Here is a 23,962-nt window from a genome sequence, read left to right on the forward strand (position 1 = left end):
GTTGAGCACTTTCAGGAGAGTGGTTTCTGTACATATTCCGTTCCATATGATGAGGTCTAAACCTGGACTGAAAGACTTCCAAAATGTTGTTAGATTGTAAAAATGCATAGAGTTCCTTTGATACTGCTTTTTCCAGGATTTTTGAGAGGAATGGAAGATTTGAGATGGGCCTATAGTGTGACAGGTCATTTGGATCTAGATTGGACTTCTTCAGAATAGGCTTGATAACTGCTACTTTGAAGGACTGAGGTACGTGTCCAGGCGTAAGGGAGGCATTGATAAAATGTAATAACGGTGTGCTAATTGCAGGTAGTAGCTGTTTTAGGAAGCTGGTTGGTATGGGGTCTAGTTGGCTGGTAGAGTTTTTAGATGAATTGATAAAAGAAAGTCGCTAAGTTCAATGGGTAAAAAAGAGTCAAAGCGCAAGGCAGGCCTAATAGACAGTCCTATGTTGTCTGGGACGGGACTGGCCAGGCAGGAGGCAGAAGTCGATGAAAACTTTTGTATTGTGTCTCTTATCTTCATGTTTTTTTTATCTTTATGATTTTATGTGGACTTTAATAAGTTGATGGCGACAAAGATGTATTTACTCATCTGTGGGTTGAGAAGGTTTACCCTTGCCATAAAAGATGAAATTCACTATTCAAGACCAGCCCCCCACCAGCACCATGCTCAAATGTTTTTAATTTACCCATACCCCCCTGATAACAAAGTCATCTGGAAAAAACAACAAATACAGTCATGCCCCAATTACACTATGCTTTATTATGTTCAAGTTTCATCCATTCACTCTACATGTGAGAAGCAGGCAATAAATACTTATAAAGAAAAAGAAATGAAATAGGGAGGAGTAGGGGAATAAGTGGGCAGGTGAGAGGAGGGGGAGGAGAAGAACAAGGGAACTATTACAAACAGTTCCCTACTCCACTCCCACCCCCTGGGACTCCATTTTACGTGGGTACACCTTAATATGCCCCTTCGCTAGGGTCAGCAACTTTGCAGACTTCCAAGTAAAGGCTTACCCCACAGTTCTTTGGGTTACACACTGCACAAGCCCACATCTAGAGGTGGGGGTAGAAGGAAGTTTCAAGGTGGTGGAAGCAGGTAAGGCTTATATGAAGACATTAAATGAAAAACATTGGACAAGACAGCACATTTTCAAGGGAGTCTCTCCCAAAGGGGGGATCAAAAGGTGTGGAAATTAATCATCTTATAACTGACCCATAAAAAATATACAAGACAACACACAAAAACTGTGGTAACTTAAAATGAAAATAAGACACACATCGCTGACAATTTCACAACAATTTCAGAACCTGTTGCATCTGCCTTGGGTGGCCATTATCCTAGACTATGTCAAAACACCTCTTATGCTACATGTAAACGGCCATGCCAACCCAAAAGGATGGAAATAAACAGTGCTAACCACAACATCAACAAAAAGAGAGGGAATATTTCAGTGTATGCATGAATAATTCAGTGATGACCTGAAAGGAACAGCAAAATGTGTGGAGACACACCAAAATAAATTAGCTACAAAATATACATACTTGTTATATATTTATATACACTTATACTGTATGTATATACACACACCAATCTTAAATAAAACATCCAGAAGGACTGAAATTTACATTTCATTTTACAGATGTAATTACTGATTCTCACAACTTTCCTCAGCTGAAGCCAAGCATTTAAGCAGTAAGCTGTAAGATCATTTTTTTTAGTGAACATGGTTATTGTTATTTATGACCCAAACAAAACCAGCATTGGTTTGAACTTGCTCAACTCACCACTGCCCATGCAACTGCATCCCGGCAAGGCAGATGTCAGCCATTGAAAGCAGAGAGGAAAAAATTGAGTAGCCTTTGGTGATGCAGTCAGCAAATTACACCTTAAGGGAGTAGATCGGAATTTAGTACAATGGTGGCAGCGTTTGTGGATCTTACTCTCTGTGTGTGATTGCACTTACTGAATGTCTTCTTTGAGGAAAGCAAGGATATCGTCTTTTCTAGGGTTTCATATTGGGCAAGAAGCCACATCAAAAGTTTCATATTAAGGATAGGGTGAGGTTTCTTGACCACGTGATAATGCATTGAATCAAAGCCAGCGTAACAGCAACATTCCTTCCATCTCAAATACTCCTGAAAGTCCTTGAGACACAAGAGAAGCTACTCAGAAACCACAACCCTTTGTGTGACTCAATCTACTTCAGAAAGGTTACACAGAGCACAACAGCTGCAGCGAGTCAGTGTCACAAGATAAATCCCAGACAGCACTGAGCATTTTGGTCTACAAATATGTTACCACAGCTCCTAGTTTGATTCTTAGTGTTCCCTGTTTTCAACAGTCTATACAGATTTCCAATTTTTTATCATTTACTTCTCACAGATCCTGCATGTGTAGTAAGTATGACTTTGGGAATGTAAATGTACATGGCATCTGCATGTGTGAATGTGTGCATGTGGGTGTCGGTCCATAAGTCTGTCCAAGGTTTTTTCGCTCGGTCCATCTGCCCATCTGTCTTCCTTAGCTCAGTAGCTCCAGGTAGGTAACAGGCACCTTTCCTTTCTGGTTGCCCTTTTCCCCTATCAGCCAGTCAGGGTCCATCCCTGGCACAGTGTAGACTGTGATGAGCTGGAATACAAACATGAACAAAAATCAGCACCCTTTTCCAAATCAACACATGGCATATAATAACATATTTTATATATATAACATATATATAAATATAATAATAACATATTTTATACCCTTGGGCAAGGTACTTAACCCACAGTTGCCTCAGTAAATATCCAGCTGTATAAATGGATAACATTGTAAAGAACTGTAACCTATGTAAGTCGCTTTGGATAAAAGCGTCTGCCAAATGAATAAATGTAAATGTAAAATATATATATATGTATATATATATATAAACTACATATATATCGTATAAACCCATGAGCCTTTCTCATGGATAATATATTCTACAGGTACTGGACTTCTTACATATACTGGACTTCTTTCTTATGTATTGACATATGAACTTGGGTAAACCTCAAGTTTCAGAATGTTGCCTCTGTCATCTGGGTATTTATATTCTTTCACCAACCAGTATTTCTCCTAATACTGTGTTTATATTGCACATTTACACGCTCATTAACACAGTGAAATAAAAAAAAAACCAGCCATAAACCTCAAACTACACAAACTACATGAGTGACAGTGACTGACAGGTCAAAGGCAATCACTTTTTCAGAAAGAGACAATGTTGTTCTCTGGCCACAAGAGTCTGGTGATACAGACTGCCCGCTACAGGGTGCAACAGCATGTTCCTCTCTGCCAATGAACCTGTCACAATGATGCCTGCCAGCAGACAGAGCTCACTGGTGTCCACAGCGCTGTGTGTTTGGTGCAGTGTGTCCTGTGCTGGATGTAGGGTGATGTCTGATGGGAGCGTGTGTGTCATGCCTCACGTGTGGGTGTGGGGCTTTGCTTAGGGGCTCTCACCTCGTCGGCCAGCAGAGAGAGCTCGCTGGTATCTGCAGCATCGTAGTCGTACAGCACCTTAGCCTTGCGTGTACCTGCGGCAGGGGGGTGCACCTCTTCAATCTTCAGGGTGTCGGCCTGACAGGGTGTCGGCCTGACAGGGGACAGCATCGGCGGGGCAGGGGCAGCAGAGGTGGATGGGGAGGTGCTAGAAAAAGCTGACAGACTGGGGGGGTTCACAGCGAAGGTGTTGGGGAACCTGCAGAGAGAGTGAGAGATAAAATACAGAGACACTGCAGGAAGACACACACACATATAAGGATATAGACATATGTACACACTAAATATGAGGGAGACACACATGCACACAGACACACGTGCACACAGACATGCCATACGCATTCAGACAGGTATACCCATGCAGACATACAAATGAACATGCACACACATTCACAGACACACACAGAACGCAAAGGCTACTGAACACCTCAGACTTGGATCTACGTGCCACTGCCCTGAAGTCCCTCACTGCAATCCACACACAGTGATTGTTAATGATGTGTAATGGTGTACAGCAGGGCACTGCCACTTCCATTTCTCCCATTCTGACAGGACAAAGCTCTACTTACACATCACCATTAGAACTGAGAGCACAGGGAGAAGAAGAAGACACAGAGTAAGAGCTACATTTGACACAGTGAGGACATATCTAGGCATATCCCAGCATCTTCCCCCTGCATCCATTGTTCTTTAATTATTGTATACAGATACCTCACACAGAGAATACAAGAACTACACTGAACAAGATGTCCCATATCAGTAGGACTATTAATATCTAATAATGCTGTGGTTGTTTGTTACATTAATTTTCAATTAACGTAATGCCTGGCTATAATCCACAAAAAGGCAAAGTGAATTTCCTCTCAAAGTTTAGCTTTGGTTGCCATTATGGCAACAAGGGGAAATATCCCCCTTTTTTTCCTCACAACCAATTCACACAAAAGGAATTGTGTGTTTTCTTGCACTCAGCTGTAGGACTCAACTATGTTACAGTATCCACAGTAAGACTTCACAGCAGGACACCTCTGTTAAAGAACAAGCATAACTTAAATACAGTGCTGTGTATCACTGTTGTTAACACTACTTTTCCAGGTGATTTAATCCATGCTGCTCTCTTCCTAGCCTATTTCATGCCATCCCTGTCAAAATGCATTGCATTTAACACTGCACGTGGCAGTGTTAAATCCCGCTGACCTGCTAAGCTCTTTCTGCAGCTCCTGCATGTACTGGTGGCACTGGGCATAGTAGGTGGCCTGCGCCTCCACAAACTCATGCAGGCAACGCAGGTGGTGGACCTGTCAGGGAAGACACAGGTGAGACAATTAGAGCAGTCCCACCCTTCCAAACAATTCTTAAACACAGCAGTACCGGCGTTCCAGAGACACTCCCATAGAAAAGCACTCTTAAAAATCCTAAACACAACACTCCTTGCCTTCAAGAACATTCCCAAACACAACACTCCTAACCTTACACAACATGAATGCAGGATACATATAGTATTTACATGTATGTATCCTGTATGTATATACGTATGTGTATATGTAACATAACGCGCAGTCACATGTGCACAGTATATCGGCATATGTACAGTGTGCTTTCACTTGCGACTCACATGAGTGCTGCTAATGCCCTCCAGCAGCAGCCGTGTCACCTCGGCCTGGCGGTCGAACTCCGTCTGTGCCACGCGTAGCTCATGCTCAGCCTGGGGGGGGGCGACAAGAAAGAGACACAGTGGCCTTTTGACCAAGTGTACACCTACAGAGGGACACAGAAGCTTTATCGCCAAGCAGTGCCATGAGCACGCCTACAGTGGGATACATCTGCACAAACAGACACAGAGATGCACAGAAACAGACAGACATATAGAGATACTAACATAGAGTCAGAGAAAGACTGCCCACATTTACACATTAACCCTCACCCCCCCCCTCCCCCTTTTTGGCCCTCTAGAATTTAGGAGGCCAAACCCAAAATGAGACATCAGATAGGACAACATATTTCATGTCGGCTCAGAGAGGCTTCTGGTAAAGAACTGCGACTGAAGATTTTGTCTCCAGTTAAATGGTTTCTTTAAGACTGAATTAGTTCAATCCAGTGCTCATTACACACTATATGACATCCCTGTAAGCAGAGCTCGTGCATTTCAATAAGAAAATAAGCAAAATGGTGTAAAACAGAAATCTGATGCTGTAACTGTCCCATCATCCATTTGTCAAGGCTTTTTCTAAAGCCTTACTGCCCTGTTTCAAACAATATTAAAAAACAAAAAGTATGAGCATAAAATCTCAATATTTCTTGCCAATCCAACCAAACACTATGCAAACGCATGACAGTAATTCCATTGAGAAAGGGTGTAATTTTAAAGAAGTTGTTTTCAGGATACTTACTTTGTCCACCTCCTCACTCCAGAGCTGTGGAGGCAGCATGCCAACAAGAGAGGAAGTGAGAGCTACATTCTCAGACCATCAGTCACACACACACACACACACACACACACAATGTATACAGGCCAGGAAACCTCTCCATTCCCTGCCCAGTGCCTATTTAAGTGTGGGGGGATTGATGTGCGTCAACTATCCACCATCAAAACATCACAGCCAATGCTACAGCTTTGTTGCCTCTATCACTGGCCCTGAAACAGGCTGTTTTTGAGCCCACTGGGCAAGAATAAAGATCTCTGGTTAGCTTGGACCCCCCCCCCCATCCCACAATCCTCAGGGCTGGCGATGAGAGAGACTGGTTATTGTAGCAACAGACAGACGAGAATCTCTCTGAACAGTGACAACAGGGTGAACCACTGAAACGGTTAATCTGAGAGTTCTGGTCCAGCTTGACTTAGCATATTGCTCTGTATGGATCTGCTGTGCTGGTTGGAGCCTGTTCCAAATGCAGCAGGGCTGGACAGAAATGAAGACAGCCATAAAAAGAGGAAACTGTGCATCAGAGAGAGGCTACAGTATGGACACTACTGAAAATGTGCAGTGTCCACGACAGAGGAAGAAGAGATTACTGATGCTCTTTTTCTGCAATACCCTTAACACCAGCACTTCTAACACCTCAGCCCTTTCTCTTTTTGGCTTTTTGCTTGCCTTTCTTCTTTTGCTGTATGAACCACTTTTTATGTGACTTCATTAGATGCACTTTGTTCTTCTTCTTTGTGGGTTGCCATGTATAAAAGTGTATAACGAAATGGCAAAATGTAAATGTAATGCTTTCAGTGATCTAGTAAGTCTCTATAGTAAGTCTCTATGAAAATTCCATCCCCTGCTGCTAGGAACAGAAATGAGGCATCTGACCAGTTTGGAAGGTAAAACTTCTACAGATAAGATTATCTTCCCTGACACGGTGCTGTCAGCAGAGAAAGTGCAAGATGAATGCTTTAAATGCAGATTCTAGTCAGGGATGTGGAGGGAGGCAAAAGAGAGACAGCAGAGTGAAAGAGAGAGAGATTTAAAAAAGCAGAGAAAGACAACTGAGAGAAAGTGAATCGCTGCTTGCATCAAAGGGTAAGGTCAGGGGCCACGCTGTGAGAAGAAACCTCCGGCATGACACAAAATCTGACTAGGTCACAAGATTCTGCCCCAAACACAGCAGAGAGTCCAATAGCATGGCAAGTGGGGGCACTGGAACACTACTGAGGCCCAGAGAAGACAGGAGCATTGCTCAGCAGAGCATCAGTTACAACCTAATTGAGGTGACTCTTCTTGAACTGCAGCAGCACCCTCTGCCACGCCCTGGGGGGGAAGCGGGTATCACCATAATCAGGCCCCGAATTCAAGAGTTCTGCATTGACTTTGAACAGAAAAAGAGCCAAGCACAGAAACACAGAGAGAGCACTGCTGGGGAGAATAGAGCTATTGAGTTCCGGAAACATTAACACTGGTCAATCAGTTGTTCCTGATAAACAACTGAAAAGGAAATCTGAAAAAAATGTTGCAGTGCAAGTGCATTTTTAATTACACCATGTCTGTAATGCACCAAATAGAAGTGAATGAGAACTTATAACACAGCTGGGGAAGACAAGAACATGAATTTTGTCCCATCACACCGTTAAAAAAATCTAGGAGGATTTCAGTTTTCAAACATTTGGTTCTTCTAAAGATCTACCACGCTGTGATTGTTCCACAAAGTACTACTTTGGTGATGCCTAATTGACTATACTTGATTTATCTGAAAATCAGGACAGAGTTTATAAAAAATTTCACAGACAACAGAACTGCAAGACAATTGGCTCAACACAACCACTGACACTAACACATAATTTCAACACAGCACACCACAACACAACACAGCCAAAGAGTGCATACAAGAATTCCTTTGAATATCCTGAAGTCCCCTTCAGAGATTATCATTGCCGTGACTAAGAGAAAACTCCATCGGGTCAAAACACAATGAGGCAAAAAAACATCCCCAAAAAAATCTTGAGTTCAGATCTTTAAGCCTTTAATGCTTTAAGGAAAATAGACAGGAAAAAAACAACAGTGAAAAAATGAAAGCAAAACAGAAAAACCATGATATTGCATACCCTTCCCTGTTATTCATAAGAAAAATGGCATCCTTCCTTTTTAACTGAGAATGTAAATAAAAACCCAGTTGGTGGCTTGAGATACCACCAGTTGGCTCCTAAGCAGTGATAAGGCCACATGAAAACAGGTTCACCTCTAGAATCATATCAGAGTGAGAGAAAGGGAGGAGGTCACTGCATGCTCAGTTAAACTCCCCTTCACAATAAAATGGTGGTACAACTTGCTCTTCGTGCTCCACATACTTTCTGCCAAAATTTGATTAAAATACCTTCCCACAATCACCTATAATATGTACTTATTGGCTTGATTCTGATCCAGGATCAGCTGCTAAGTGGCAGTGCCATATAGCATAGTGAGGAACTCAGCCAGTAACCACAAGGTTGCTGGTTCAAATTTGCAGTAACATAGTTGACATATGTTGCAGCCTTGCATAAAGTGCCTAAATCCCATTGTTCCAACCGTATAGATGGATAATATAGGCTGTGCAGTTGTCCCAGATAAAGGTCTCTGCTGAGCAAATAAGATAAGTCAGCTTTAAATAAAGTGGGAAAAGGATATGCAATTGTCATGACCACTAGAGGGCACTTGCAGTGTCTCTCTTAGGACATCATGCCTTCTTTTTAGTAGTGTCATTTTAAACACTTCTACAGCCTGTGTAGGGAGCAAGCTAAAGAACTGAGGTGCTTTTGGGGCATTTGGATCCAGGATAGGGCAGGTGTGTATTAATCAACTTCTAAATGAATGAATACATCATTGACTACATGAGATTTCCAAGGGGGTTTTAAAACGTCACATCTCCGGACTCATTATCAGACCACTCTTCTCTTGGCTTGGTCCCCCGTGGCTGAATCTACAAAATCTCAGAACCTGGTGAGCTGTGTGTGAATAGGGCAAGGTGGGGAGTGAGGAGGTTGGTGGGGGGTGGGGGGGACACATTGTAGGCATTGTAGATGACTCCAGAAAGGGTGGATGTGATTGGACCTGGGTTTGACTGCATCTCCCCTCTATGCCCCCTCCCCTACTCATACCCAACTCTCCCTAGCTCATTTAAAATGTTGAAGCCCCACTGTGGCACTCTGACACAACAGTGACAATGCAGGGATCTGGAAGGCACAAGGGTGGCCTTATGGGAACATGCAACATGGTGGGGAATTGGGGGAGTTTGGTTGTTTGTGGCTGTCACTTTGGTGGGTGTACAGTATGTACTATTTTGTGTTCAGTGATATACCTGGCAAATTAATTACACATGTGAATTAATTTGTGCCCCTTAGAATATCCAAAATTACAGAGGGGGATCACTTTTCACATACTGGAATATTTCACTAAAGAATGCCACATAAATGCACAATCACTTGCCCTCATGGGCTATATATAAAAATACAGCACAACTACTGTACATGTAGTAAAACAATTATGCAATATATGATTCAGCAGTGTATATGTACAATTTGACTGTATGTATATAATCTGTATCTATCTATAATCTATCTAATTTATAATGTGTGTGTGTGTGTGTGTGTGTGTGTGTGTGTTTAGACTCCTTACCGCAGATGCACTGGCAGACAGAACATAATTTCGGGGCCTAGTCTCTTGAAAATCAGGCGTGGCCTACAGGTGGAGTGGGAGCAAAGGATTACAAAGAGTCATGCAGCAAAAGAGCATACACCTCTTCAACAGAAAGAAGAATACACACAGCAGTACAGCCAAACACACAGCTGTGTTCCACAGAGAGACAAACCTGCTGGAGGCTTCTGACCTCTCAGCCAAACTATGGCCACAGTGCAGGCAGGGTGGAATGGTGCAGCCATACTTAAGGGTGTCATGCTGTGCAGATTTGCAGATGTTCCACAGGTTCAGAAATCATCTGGATGTTTACTCTCATTTGCTGCCACCAAGCCAAGTTAATCCACGTACTCTTGAGATCAATGAACCTGCACAGCATGATGCCCAAAAACAGGACCTTTGTGTCAGTGAGGGAAACGTCCATCAAGTTCCCCCTAAAACTCCCCCTAGCTGACTGGAATTTATGTATTACTAAAAGGCCATACAGTTGGCCACATGGGGTGAATTAATCTCAAACTGCTCTGCACTACATTACTGTATATACTATTCAGTTGACCTTCTCAAGAGAGAAGTGAGCATGTGGGCATAAGATAAGGAGAATAAACAAAGTCGACGACATGCCATTTTTTCTTGGCTCCAGCCAAATGCTGTGAGCTGTGATGAATGGCACCACCAGTCTTCACTGGTTGCAACAGGGCACTCTGTACTCTGACTGATGACAATGAGTGGGCTAGCCCTGGAGGGGGGCAAGGCCAAAAGACCACCACAAGGTTTACATGACAGCAATGCAGTGAGTTGTGATTGGAGCAAGGCCACTGAAGCTCCATTAAGCAGGGACACATCTGCTCATCCTCTCACTCGTATCTCCTTCCCTCACAGTCATTAGGCCAAAGTTTCTTTATCACCTACACCGGGGGTCTGTGAATTCCCCTTATGGTGTTGGCGGTGTTAGTGATCAAGTAAACATGGACCATATCTCTTATGTCTCCTACTCTATGCCACTGTTTCATTTGGGGTTTTTCCCCATACATGGGGTATCTCTCGACAAACACATGTCTGCCACTCCAAACCAGCAGTAGGATTTTTTTCAAAGAGCTTATTAAAAATTATATAAAATTATATATATATATATATATATATATATATATATATATATATATATATATATGTCAAGAGAGAAAAATTTGAAAGCAAAAAATTTGTTGTTTGTTTTGAGCTGGCAGTGGTCATGCATGATTTAAAGGTCAGATTCAAATCCCATCTAAAAAGAGGAAGAACTTCCATTGATCTCCATCCTCATATTTTAACATTTTAATTTAATAAGTTACAAAAATCTTGTGGAACTGGCCTCAGCTTGGTTCAGTTAGCTCTGCACTGGACTATAGTAACAGACAGAATCCAATCTAACCTTTGAACCTTACAGATGAGAGCCAACTGAAAAATAAAGCGAGAAATCACAGTCACTATGATCAAATGCCATTTTCATTCTTATCCAAGCATCAGTAATGGAACTGAGGCATAGCATAATGGAGCAATTATTTCCTTTCTGAATCCAGGATCTGTGGTTCTTTGAAAGGCAGGCCTCAATGCCTCATTATCTGCTGTATCCGTGACTGTTTCAGACTGACACAGCTCACCCAGGCTTTCTGAGACAAGCTAAAAACGGCTTGTAGCAAACAGAACTTCAGTCAGCTTGCAAGAATGCAATACAGGTACAAAGACTTACTCTTCTCTGGTCGTAAACTATATTCTATTGATATCAGAGTATTTTCCTCCATCATAACAGTCTGAGGGGAACCAGGGTCATTCCATTGTTTCCATGGAACTGACATTCATCCATTCCAAAAAATACAGGTTCCTGATGTTATGGCACCCTGGATTTCTGCTGTATAGCACATGCTGTTCCAATGTACCATTCCTAAGAAAATGTACACACCCCAAACCATCCAAGTTCCAACTAAATGATTCATACTGTCATATAAACTGAAAGATTCACTTGGAAGCCAGAGTGGTTTGACTTCAGGTTTGTGAAATGCCAGAAATAGCTTTTGAAACTAGGCAGAAGGCAAGGAGACTGCCTAGATCACCAAAATCAAATCAAAAGGAAGAAAACATGTTAGAAAAAAATAATTACACCAGGGTCACAACAAGATAAGGCACAGATCAATACTCACATCTCCTTCACACTGCACAAATGACAACAGAGAGACATGTTAGTACCAAGCCAGCAGCAAGTGAGAATGTCATGAAGGACTAAGCCCAAAGTTTGGGAATGAAACCTGCCAGAGTAAACACAGCTTCTGAAGAACAGCGCCCTATGTTAAAAGTCTTTGTCTTTTATTCTAGTTGGCTTTCATCAGTCTTCTGTTAAAGACAACCTCTCATAATGGCCACCTTGGTAAAATGCCATTGAACCCCATCTAAACCCATTTAAGACTGGGGTCAAACGGCTTCATTACAAACAACAAATATCTCATAATTACAATAATTACTGGAATTACAGGGAAAATGACAAAACATGAAAGAATCAAGAAGACACCAACAAGATTTTAAAAACTGTTCTATCCAACCAGATGAGGAAACCATAAATTGTATCACAAAAGCCTTAAATGCATACTGGGACTGCCTCCCAGTCCTTTTCTCTCTGAAAAGACAGCACATTCAAGCACCTCACTGCTGCCTAACTACATTATCAATAGCCCAGCAAGGAGTATTGTTGAGAAATCATCTTCAGATGTAGCTGTTTTTCAGGCCCATGAGTTGTGTGGATTCTGGGTATCTAAAAGGCATAAACTAACTTAATTAAAATGCAGAACTATCATCCTCCAGGTGTTATATGCTCAAGGGAAGGTTCTATCACAGGGTTCAAAACAAGCCCAACAATGAGACAGAGGGAGAGGAAGAGATAGAGAAAGAGGAAGAGATACAGGAGGCTCACCGCAGCTTTGGCCTCGGCCACCTTGGCCTTCTTTAAACGGGCCTTACACACATCTAGGTCCAGACGCCGGTTCTCCAGGAGACGTCTCTCTTTCTGCACAAGGAGAAACAAAATCATTTATTTTGTTTGTTTTGTTTATATATGTTTATCGGTGTTCAGTACTATCAGACGTCGGAGCATGGAGGATGCAGACATTAGAATGCAGAGTTCTAACTCTCAGCTCCTGACCCCTGACCTTTGACCCCTGACTCACAGAGATGGTCCTCCAGTCTCCCTCCAGGAAGTTGCGCAGTGGTGTGAGGAAGCTTATGGCGGAGGACTGCATAAACTCCCGCTCTGCTCCCCCAAGCCTCCTTTGACTCTCGCCCACCTTGATCAGAGTACTGCCTGTAGCACAAACACACACACACACACACACAACAGGAAATGCAAGAGAAGGCAAACAGAAAAAAAGAAATTAACAGCACAGTCTATACAGTAATGACACACAAACCTGTCATAGAAATACTGGAAGAGCTGGGTAAGGAGGGGTGGAGGGGAAATATGCTGTTTAGCTCCTGTTTAGTTCCAAGGCTGCAAAAGCGTGAGTGAGACAATATTCACCAACATATTCACCAACTTCACAGCAGGCACCACCCCATAGATATAAGGTAAGGGTGCATCTGTGTTTAGGAAGTCCAGGGAAAATCACAGGGATCAAGACAAAAATGATTTTTGATTATAAAGGCCAGCCTCCAGGAAAAACTCAAGGTGCTAAGTGAAGGAACTGATCAGTGTGGTCAATTGGGATTTCAGAAAATGTTCTGCACAGTTCCTACACAGTTTTATGGATCTTCCCACAAAGAGGCCATGGAGTGTGGTTCATAATGTAATTTCTCTGTTGCATCATATCAACATACATTTCACTTACTGCATTCGTGAAACCCCTGCTCCAAGATCAAAAGGGAAAAAAATACCTTTACTTTCTTCTCATGTGAAAATCAGTCACTGAAACGTAAGGCATAAGGCTGAAACGCATACCCCTCCGCGTGCCCCCCAAAGCATATGCTGACAACTCCAGAACACCTCTGCTCACCTGCCCCCCTTTCCTTTGCATGGGCTGCGCAGCACTCAGTAACACAAACAGAGACAGAACCGGAACTCTCGCAGCGCCATTCTCACTTACCATAGGGAGTCCCTGCTCCAAAGTCCTTGGCCGCATCCAGCATGTACTGACCCAGAAGCTCGCCATTGGTGGTTCTTAACGGGACCTTCTTGTCCAACTTCTCATAGAAGAACTCCTCGATCCGGGCACCTAAGCAGACGGGGCATGTCAGAGAGGGAGAGAGCACCGGATTTTAGGGCCATAGTGAAACAGAGAGGACCAGAGCCACTGCAGCCTGTGACGTGACTCTCTGTACAGGTCTGTGACGGGCAACATGGCATATGGAAGAGGGTAGAGATCTCTCCATTCATGAACAAATGACCCCCCAGAGTCACATTTGTCTAGTGATGGCTTGATGGTTGATCATTCTTACAGACAGAGCTTTTTTTATTGATTTGTACTGGTCTGTCCCAGAAGTTTTCAGCATTTTCCACTAGAACTTGCCTTTTTCACTTTTAGCCATTCGTCACTAAAAACCCCAGTCCCGACAGCTGAGGTGAATTGGGGTTTTATTATCTTTAACCATCAAAACAGAAAATTAGAGCCACATTGTAGAGCAACATTTCAAATGTGCATGACAAATTTCAGTCCCAAAATGCACAGAAAATTCTGATGTTGAGACTGAGTGCGTCTTGTTTTTGCATAACATGCAAATGAATGAAGCTTGGATCAATGTACTGTAGCCTACAGTAAATAGTTGAATAAGCAGTTGGCTCTTCTTCTAGTGACTTAAATACAGCATGTGGATTGCACACTATCTGCTATTGCCGAACATGCTCTGGGGAGAGTAAGAAAAACAGTTTACATTAAAGAAATTAAATTCAAGATTGAATTAAGGTACAGAATACTACCAGAACAGTCTCCCGTGAATGTTTGCCTCTCAAAGACACTAAGGTGGCACAGAGAGCGGGTACTAGATGAGAAGACCACCATAGATGACTCCCAGAGTAGCTCCACAGCGCCAACGCAGGCATGTACAGCTGGGCTTGGCAGATCATCATGCAGGGATGTGTGGGGAGGCCTGGCATCCCACCACAGCACACAGATGCACAGACTCTTCACAGTTACACTGACAGTCCACACAATTTATGCAAATCTAGTACAAGGCTCCCACACTGGTTTAGCTCCTAAATTTGCATTTCATTGCAAGAGAGGAGGACAAAACTGTCAAATCAAAGATTCAGGTGGACTGGAGTGTTTTGCCTTTGTGTGCGCCACATATTTGATTGACTGCCAATGTACTATGGGCCTAGTTGGCTTTGCTAATCATGGCACTGAAACACTCACACAGTCACACACACTCATTCACACACAAACATACTTACACACACACTCACACTCATTCACACACACACTCACACACGATCACACACACACACACACACACACACACACACACACACACACACACACACACACACACACACACACTCACACTCATTCACACACACACACTCACTCACACACACACTCACACACACACTCACACACGATCACACACACACACACACACACACACACACTCACACTCATTCACACACACACACCCACTCACACACACACTCACACACGATCACACACACACACACACACATACACACACACACACACACACACACACACACACAGAAACAAACTAAGTCTCAGCCATAGAGGTCGGTGAATAATAAGCTCTAGGCTCTGTGACGTTCAGAACAAAGGCCTTGGGGAAACTTCCATGGTCGACTGGGAGTTACAAATGAACAAAGGCCAGCCTGCAGGGGGCACTGTGACGGTCACCACCAGGGCTCAGTGCAGACCACACACTCACTGCCCGCTCAGAAAGGAGGCAGAACAGGACACGGGAGGCTGGGAACACCATGAATCCCTCGCCAGAGCAATTGCTGACACTCAGAGGACAGGGGAGGAGGAGTCATAGCAACAGCCGACCATATAACAGGGCGCTGAAACACCACACTGCAAACAGGCAAAAACCTATTGGGCAGTGTTTGGCTTTCTCTCCAATTTCTCCAGAGAGAAAACAAACAAACAAGAACAAACCCCTCCCCACTGAGGGCTGTTACTAACTTCAAAAGTGAACAAACAAAGAAGATATATAAAAGGCCCTAAATGATGTTGTCACAGATGGACACCATAAAGCATGGAATGATGATGTCACAGCATGGGACAATAAAGCTCTCTATGACCTCAACACATACATGAGCAAGTCAAAGCCCTGGGTGATGACAGAACTGATAATGAAGTCAGAGGTCGATCTGGGTTGAGGGGAGGGGAGGGGTAGTCTCAATCTTTGATAACCCACTACTGCCAGAATAGGCTATCAAGCGGTTGTAATGACTACAGCAGAGCAGGTGTCAGCTGATACCTGGCTGTCTCAGAACACATCTGCCACCTCTTCCACCTCTTCACCCCTGTCCCATCCCCAATTCCATCCCCAAATTGGAATTCTGCAAATCCCAAATGTCCCATCGGTCTGAGAGATCATGTGACATAGCTGCTGTGCAATTCCGAGGGATCAACACAAGCCAGGTCAATTTAGCCTTATCATCATTATTCCTATGATTAGCTTTACAGGTACCATTTGATAGGCAGTTCACACAGTTTATATCTGACACTTTCCTCCATGTAGCTGGGTGCTCACTGAAGCAGATCACATTGCACAGCTTTCTCAAGGGTACTGAAGCAATGCCCCACTTCAGATTTGAACCCACAACCTTTCAATTACAACCCCCGGCTGCCCACCCACTACTATGCCACACCACTGAAGCTCCTCTCTCAGGCCCAAGGGAGCGTTCAACATCAGAGGTAGATTTCAGAGTCTTTCTTCTGACAGTGCAGTTCCCTGTACTCATCTGTAAAAACTGTCCCAAGGTGCCAAGGTAACTTCTTCCCCTTCCTCTCTAAAGCATTTACCAGGAAAAGGTGGAACAGTTTACCCTATGCAGTGCAATAAGGAATAGGCCATTTGAGGTAAGTCTCATAGACCAGGTTTAATGGTGAGCAGTCCTCCCCGCTAAATCAACTCCCCCCTGTTACCCGCTTGCTTAGCTGCATCCTGTCAGATAACACAGCCACACCAGCTGAACATGAGAAAACAGTTCCACAACAGGGTCTAAGGAGGGGAGGGAGGGATGAGGAAGAGAAGGACTTACCAGTGTGGTCGACTGTAGCATGGAGGATCAGAGAGCCAGAGGTTAGAGCCTCATACGCTCTTTACTCTCAGTAAGAACAGAGTGCAACAACCACAATCCAACACGCAGACAAACAACACCTAGCTTGCTGGGATCAAATTTGACAGCTCAGATGTAGAGTACACATTCCTCCATTTGTTTGAATTCCATTTAACATATTAAAAACTTTAGCTCAAAGGTCATATTTGTCAGATTTGTCATATTCCCTATTTTTTAGCTGCAGTATAGCTAATATATAGCAGTATGAGCCCCACTGTTTTCAGATTTTGAGTTTAATTCTAATTTCATGCTGTTTCCTCAACTGCAAGCTCAGTTGAACAAATGCTTGAAATGATTATTCATTCATATGTCAGTCACAACCTTTTTTTTATCATAATGGAGTCTGCTTCTGACATTCATGTGAGTTTTTGAGAATGAGCTAAAATTAGAGCTTTCAGTTCCTTCATCACATTCACAGAACACTTTGACAGCACCCCATTTCCCATCATTAACCGAATTGATGGATGAAGGATCTAAAGTCTTTATCTACAGCTGTTGACATCTGCAAGCATTTCATCTGAAGCAATAGCAAGGGACTGGCAAGGTGGAATTCTTCAGAATTCAATTGTTGGGTCCCTGGTGTGTCAGGACTGAACAGTGTCATCTTGACTAGAAATTAATCACAGCTTAAAGGTAAAAGCTGGTGATGATCTGTTGTAGCATGTCAGTATTCATGACAGCACTTTTTATTACAGCACTGTGTAATGGATCGACAGATGTTCATATGCAGTCTGTCATTTTCTAACTGCTGATGGTTTACAGTGATGTAATATGACTCATTTGACTCAGATGTACTCAGATGCTTATGTATTTTGCCTTTATAAGGTGCTGTCCAGGTCAGAGAATCTACATTGAAAATAACTGGATCTTATGTACAGCTTAGTTGAAAAAGAATACACTTTTAGAAAAAGTTGTGAAGAACAGTAAGCAGCCCCACCCCAGCACAGATCAGCACAGCCCAGTGCATAAGACTCGGCTCCAGCCTTACTTGGATTGGGCTGCAGCAGAACCTCTGTCTGACGGAAGATCTTTTCAGTCCAGTTCTTGGTGCAGTCGGCCCGAGCGAGCAAGTTCTCCAGGTGAGCATCCAGCTCTGTCTTCTCAGCTTGGCCCAGCTTCTCCTCTGTGAACTTGAGGAAGGAGACAACTTCACTTTAGCCACGACGGATGAGAGAGATCGCTCTGTGGAAATCTGTCTTTGTAAGTATTCACTACCGTCTATGTCCACTGTTGGCCATCCTTTCAAGACATCGGGAGTTTTGTCACAACAGAGTATGAGAGGTGTGCCAAACCCCAATGAATGAGGAACTGAAGACACACTTCATCCTCAGTAGCAGGCATAAGGGTAACATACATAGATTTATTTCTAGGATCCTCCACCTTTTTTATTATAATTTTATGTGATTTTTCCACTACCTTTAAATCATATATTTAGGCCAGAACACTCTCTCTTTCTCTCTCCTTCTCTCTCCTTATCAACAAGAACTGACACCAATATTGGTTTACAGGTTCAAAAGAAACAGTAAACCAAAAAAAAACAATGGCTATAATATCTCATATTTCCACTGTGCCACTCAGAAAAAAAAACATGTCAGTCAGAACCTAAAGAGCAGAGAGAACACTGAGGTCAGGGGTCATAGCCTACCAGAGTGACTCTGTTCCTCATCCACATACTGACCCACACACACACACACACCATTCACATCTACATAGTTAACAAGGGCCACTTTCTTTTTCAACATATCAGCATCTTCAGGGAATGCACTACACATAGACATATATAAATACAAACATGCTCACAGAAGTAGGCACCTACACACATCCACAGACGCAAGCATTGCCTGACTACTGCCTGTAGCACAAACACACACAGAGACACACACACACACACACTAACTGACTAACACACTCACACCATTATCCTGACAGTCTGCTAACCAGAGAGTAGGTGTATTATAGGCAGCCAGCCAAGTGAGCTTAACCCACATTTGCAAAGAATGTTTTTACAGTTTTTACTTTACTACTTTATCTTTGCCAGGCTTCTACCACTTTATCTTTTTCTTTTCTGTGCCTACACAGCGTATCACCCACACTGCACTCCATAACAAGCATGAGGGGTGGCAGTCTAGCACAGTGGTAAAGGGCATGACATGTGGGCAAGGTACCCTTGGGCAAGGTATTGAACCCAGAACTGCCTCAGTAAATATCCAACTGTATAAATGGGTAACATCTAAACAATTTTAATCTATGTAAGTGGCTCTGGATAAGGGTGTCTACTAAATGCCAATAATGTAATGTAATGTAAAGTACTGCATGCGTAACCTGCACACATATATACATACACTCGCACACACTGTATCAGCATTGCACATATACAGCGCACGTAATCTGCTGACACACTGCTAGACATTTACTGTGATGGCAGCCTTTTAAAAAGTGCACAGTGGAAAAAAGATGATCCAGCTCAGGCAAGACAATATAAAGAGATCCTCAACCAAAGGGACTTAATAAAGATGTTTTGGAGAATTCTGGGCCTCTCTCATTCTCCAAACAACTTCCCCTGGGAATACCCTGCAGTTCAGATCACTGTTCCAAGTCCCTCACCACTTCTTTGACTGGTGATCTCAGAGACATATAATCCGCCACTCCCAGCTGGAGGAACAACTGACTACTGTGCTGGACGTGGTTCTCAAAGCACAGGGAAACCCCCCACTAACTGTGCTCCCCAACAGGCAGCTAACAATGTTATTATTGTTTTACTTTTCCCGCACGCACATGTTTTTCACCCTCTTCCAAAAAGGAAAATGTGATACCTGGGGACCTCCTGTTCTTTTTGTCTTGAGACTAAACACTGAATGGAGATACAAAGGCTCTTACTTACATTGGTTCTGCTGCCAACAGCAACAGAATTTCCACTTCTGTGCTATTAAATTCTAATCCAGTCTATTATATTCTATGCAGAGGGTTGGAGAATTAAAGTGGGTCATCCTGAACACCCCCCCCCCCCCCCCCCCCAAAAAAAAAAAAAAAAAGTTCAGGGGAGACAAAAATAATTACAGGTGCACCAATAATCCCAGCATGTCACGTTCCCTCCACTTTCCCCTAGGGGACTATGACAGCACGTTCAGTGGATGTGACTGTGTGTGGTAGTCCACAGCTGGTGTAGTGGGTAAGCTGAGGACATAGTCAGCACACTGGCTAAATGTCCTGCGATGAATGCCACGATTCAAGAGCCACCATCAGAACTCTCCCAAGAGAAAGCCTGAGAGAGACAACGAGGAGAATGTCTCCAGCTAGGGTGAAGGATGAAACACCTCAATGTCCATATTCAGCTACTGAATACTGTGAATGGTCTACGCAGAGTTAGAACAGCACAGGATTAATAAAATCAAACACAAGGACAAACACAGAGAGCTGCACACTACCTGACCGCCGCCATTGCTTTCAGAGTGTTTATTTTACACTGAGAGATTACTCCTGGCTCCTTTCACAGAAACCCATTTACAGTCCTCCAAGGACTAATGGCCAAATCCCACAGTTCCGTTGCTATTATTGTTATTCGCCTGGGCTTTGTAGCAGCAGCTTCCAATGGATTCTCAGAGTAAACATGCCACCTGGCAACACTCCCATTATACTGCCATCCTACAATAATACTGAAAAGAGCAACTCATCTCAGTGTCAATGACAAAAATGCTTCACAAGCACTTTCCTCATTTTAATTTACTGACTTAAAAATGGCCAACATCCCACAGGGCACCGTCACTACACTTAAAATTTTAACATCTTATACAGTCCAGTGATCAGTTCCCAAACCTGAACATCTCAGAGCACAGTTCTGGGGTCAGTGGGTATAAAGTGAAGGTGTAAATGATTTGGTATCAGATGATGTGATCCCCATCTTTAGCTCAGGTACCTATACAAGGACAAGCCCTGAGTGGATTTTCCTTCTTTAAAAAGAATGACACACAAGCACAGAGTGATCTGAAAAGAACACTACTGCTTATTTACACATTACGTGTTCTCTCTGCCTGGCACGCACCTGCAGCTTCATTATTCCGAATTACGGTGCGAGAACGAGAAAGGGTCATTTTCAGCGACGTAAAATCCCATTTCCCTCTTAAAAGCAATGTATGCCCCTTCTCAATAATACATTTCAAAACAGTTTGTATTTCTGTACAAAGAAAATACTTGCAATTCAGGTATGCTTGCGTTATACTTTCGAAATGTGATACCAAAGTAATTCATTTTTAATAAACCTAGCTTATTTGCAAATGATCTCCCTGCTCGCTAACTAGACAGTTTGTAGCTGACTTGCTCAAATACTCTCTTCTCAGATGGCTTCAAACTATGAACGAATTCATAAAGAAAACATGTCTGCGCTACTGAATTTACACAACGTAACACCGCAATAGTTGTACACATGCACACTTTAGGGAGCAAAATTAGATACGGCTTCGTAACAAGAAACCCTAGTGCACCAGACTGGCCGGCTAGCTGCGTCTCTAGGCGACAGTCGCCGAGTCACACGCATCCTTCGACGCTATCGAGAACAGCCATAAATAATAGATCGAGACTTAGATGGCCATCCCACAGACGCTTACATTTGACGACTTTCTCAAAAAAAAAAAAAAAACACATAAAACATAAAAACATATATCGTATTCTAAAGTGAACGGAAACAAATAGATATATGATGTGCTGGCGCGTTAGCTGGCTAGTTATGCCAAGCTGGTAATTAATTTGCGCAGAGAATGAATGAAACTAGCAGATGAGAGGGGCGTAAATTCGCATCCATCACTCGGCCACGATGTGGCTAGCAATTTAAATAATGCATAAACCAACACAATCTAGGAGAAAACATCATCACAAAAATATCACTGTAGTCAGGACTGAGATCATTGTCATAGATACCTGGACCGCGCGTGTGAAGAAGACTCCTGCATCTGAAGCTAGCTTTTTTACGTTAAAGTCCATGGCGTCAGTGGATGCATCTAAGGATTCCCCGTAACATCGGCTTGTTTGCGCGTCTGCTTTCCCGCAGCAGCGGCAACCAAGTGTGCAGAGCTGCACTAATCCGTGTCGTCCGAGTTCTCGATAATCGGCTGCTCAGCCTAGTTTTAAAGGGGCTCCCTCGAACCGAACGTTTTGATTTTAAATAATTTAAATACTACTGTTGTCCGACGCAAAAAGACCCTAAACGGTTAACGAAAAATAAAATGTTAGATCACGCATTATGGATGGTGGTGTATACTAGTTTTATCCAACATTATTAACAAGTTGGAGCGGTTTGTATTGCAGTCCATAAATCGCGTTCAAAAATAATACAAGTATGTTTTTAAGAATGGACTTCATTCAGAAAGAAAATGTTAGCTGCAATCTCGATTACTGTTGCCCTGTTGGGGTACGAGTTCGTTACATTTACCAAGTGGCACGAGATTTGAGTTATCCAAACTTGGTAAGCTCCGAAAAAACTGCACAGATCAGTAATACATTAATAGCTCACATTGAATAGCATACTGTACATGGCTGTGGTTCACTTGTAGAATGTACAGAAAACAGTTGTAACGAGTTGTCATAACTATGCCTATATGGAAAGAATGGTCTTAAACCTTATAAAGTCGAGTAACTTTCAAGCAGGTCAGAGAATCTCCCATTTATTTAATTGATTTTCCTTGGAACCACTTTTCAAGCTTACAATGCCCATGACCATAAGTGTCTTTAAGGTAAAAAAGAAAAGCATCACCTGCCGATTTTGTTTTCTTCGCTCCAAAAACAGGTTAGGGTTAGGGTTATGTTAAAATGGCCACCTTAGTACAGAATCTGTAGTGTAGACTGTAATTACAGCGTAACTACTGTGTAACAGTTGAAAAATAAAACTCACGGTAATTTACGTGCGATTAATCTTAATGCTTTATTATCAAACTAGAAAATACAGTGCTGTGACACTATTCTCAATAGTGAGTACTGGACAATTCATTGGCTCCCTCTACTGTCAGTGTTAAGAACTACTTACTACAACATGAATACAAAAGCACAAACTTCAGAACCTTTATTAGTGACATCATATTCATCAGTATTAAGGTAGTCAGTGTAGTCACCATAATATTGGATAGTGCACATCCACCTGCAGGTGTTTGCCATGTGTTCAACTCACATTGAAACATGGAGTGACAAAGTGTTACAATCAATTCTACAAAGAATAACTTATTGGACAAAAAGGAAGCTATATTGTTATTATTATTGTTATTATTATCATTATCACTGTCATTATCATTGTAGTTGCCATTGTTATTAACAATAATAATAAAATGACTAATTATTTTACCATAAAACATAACTTGTCCAAACCATAGATCCATAGATGTGTGCAATTTTCCTTTTGTTTGTATCACAAATGTATTTTTGCTTGAATCATTCTGCCAGCATTTACACATTCATTAAAAAGTACATCTAATGGGACTCCACTACATGTATACATGATAATTCCTGCCACAAAGTGCTAATAACTTACAGGCTAATCAACCAGCCAAGAATTTGTCTACTCCATGCAACTAGACTTCCCAATCTCCCTCACAGTACATACATTTAAAAAAATTTGGCATTACACGGAAGTCTCCATGATGCTAAATCAGAGTTTTTGAGTTTTGAGTTTGTTTTTTTTTTTTTTTTTTTCAGAATCAGGCTTAAAAGTAGTGTATTATAGGAATGATGGGTTGTTGTTGTCACTGTACCTGTTCAGTGTCAGGTGTGAAACAGCTTGGTCAAGTGTGAACAGAATGTGTGAGTTGTGTGTACTGGCAGCTGCAGACTACAGTCATTAAAAGAAAGCGTGAACAAAATCTTACTGTCACAGTGATCTGTGCCAAGGTTATTGTGCAACAGTCAAGAGTGCATTACTTGTTTGATTTGTCACTCAGTGTTAAGACAATGTGCTGTGTCAGCTACACCACAGAGCATCACTGTGGATTTGTATTCGTCAATGTGGTCAGATTTATGGCTCTTTATAATCTTCAGTGTGTTCCTTTGTTAC

At 42.5% G+C, this 23,962-nt stretch overlaps 1 protein-coding gene across 4 annotated transcripts; it reads right to left on the minus strand.

The window, feature by feature from the left end:
- Positions 1-1,796: 1,796 nt before the first annotated feature.
- Positions 1,797-21,989, minus strand: sh3glb2b (SH3-domain GRB2-like endophilin B2b). Of its 4 annotated transcripts, XM_036529554.1 has the most exons (13): positions 21,844-21,989; positions 17,921-18,062; positions 16,855-16,866; positions 13,724-13,852; positions 12,812-12,945; positions 12,559-12,651; positions 9,603-9,665; positions 5,919-5,942; positions 5,144-5,233; positions 4,726-4,826; positions 4,101-4,115; positions 3,493-3,730; positions 1,797-2,637 (listed from the first exon to the last, which is right to left on the minus strand). In XM_036529554.1, exons 1-13 carry the CDS (start codon positions 21,904-21,906, stop codon positions 2,530-2,532), a joined length of 1,212 nt encoding a protein of 403 aa, XP_036385447.1. In that variant the 5' UTR covers positions 21,907-21,989; the 3' UTR covers positions 1,797-2,529. The 4 variants fall into 4 exon arrangements, with proteins under 4 accessions (XP_036385447.1, XP_036385448.1, XP_036385449.1 ...); XM_036529555.1 differs by lacking the exon at positions 16,855-16,866; XM_036529556.1 differs by lacking the exon at positions 4,101-4,115.
- Positions 21,990-23,962: the final 1,973 nt, after the last annotated feature.

Source organism: Megalops cyprinoides, chromosome 5 (assembly GCF_013368585.1).
Source record: "Megalops cyprinoides isolate fMegCyp1 chromosome 5, fMegCyp1.pri, whole genome shotgun sequence".
Lineage (NCBI taxonomy): Eukaryota > Metazoa > Chordata > Actinopteri > Elopiformes > Megalopidae > Megalops > Megalops cyprinoides.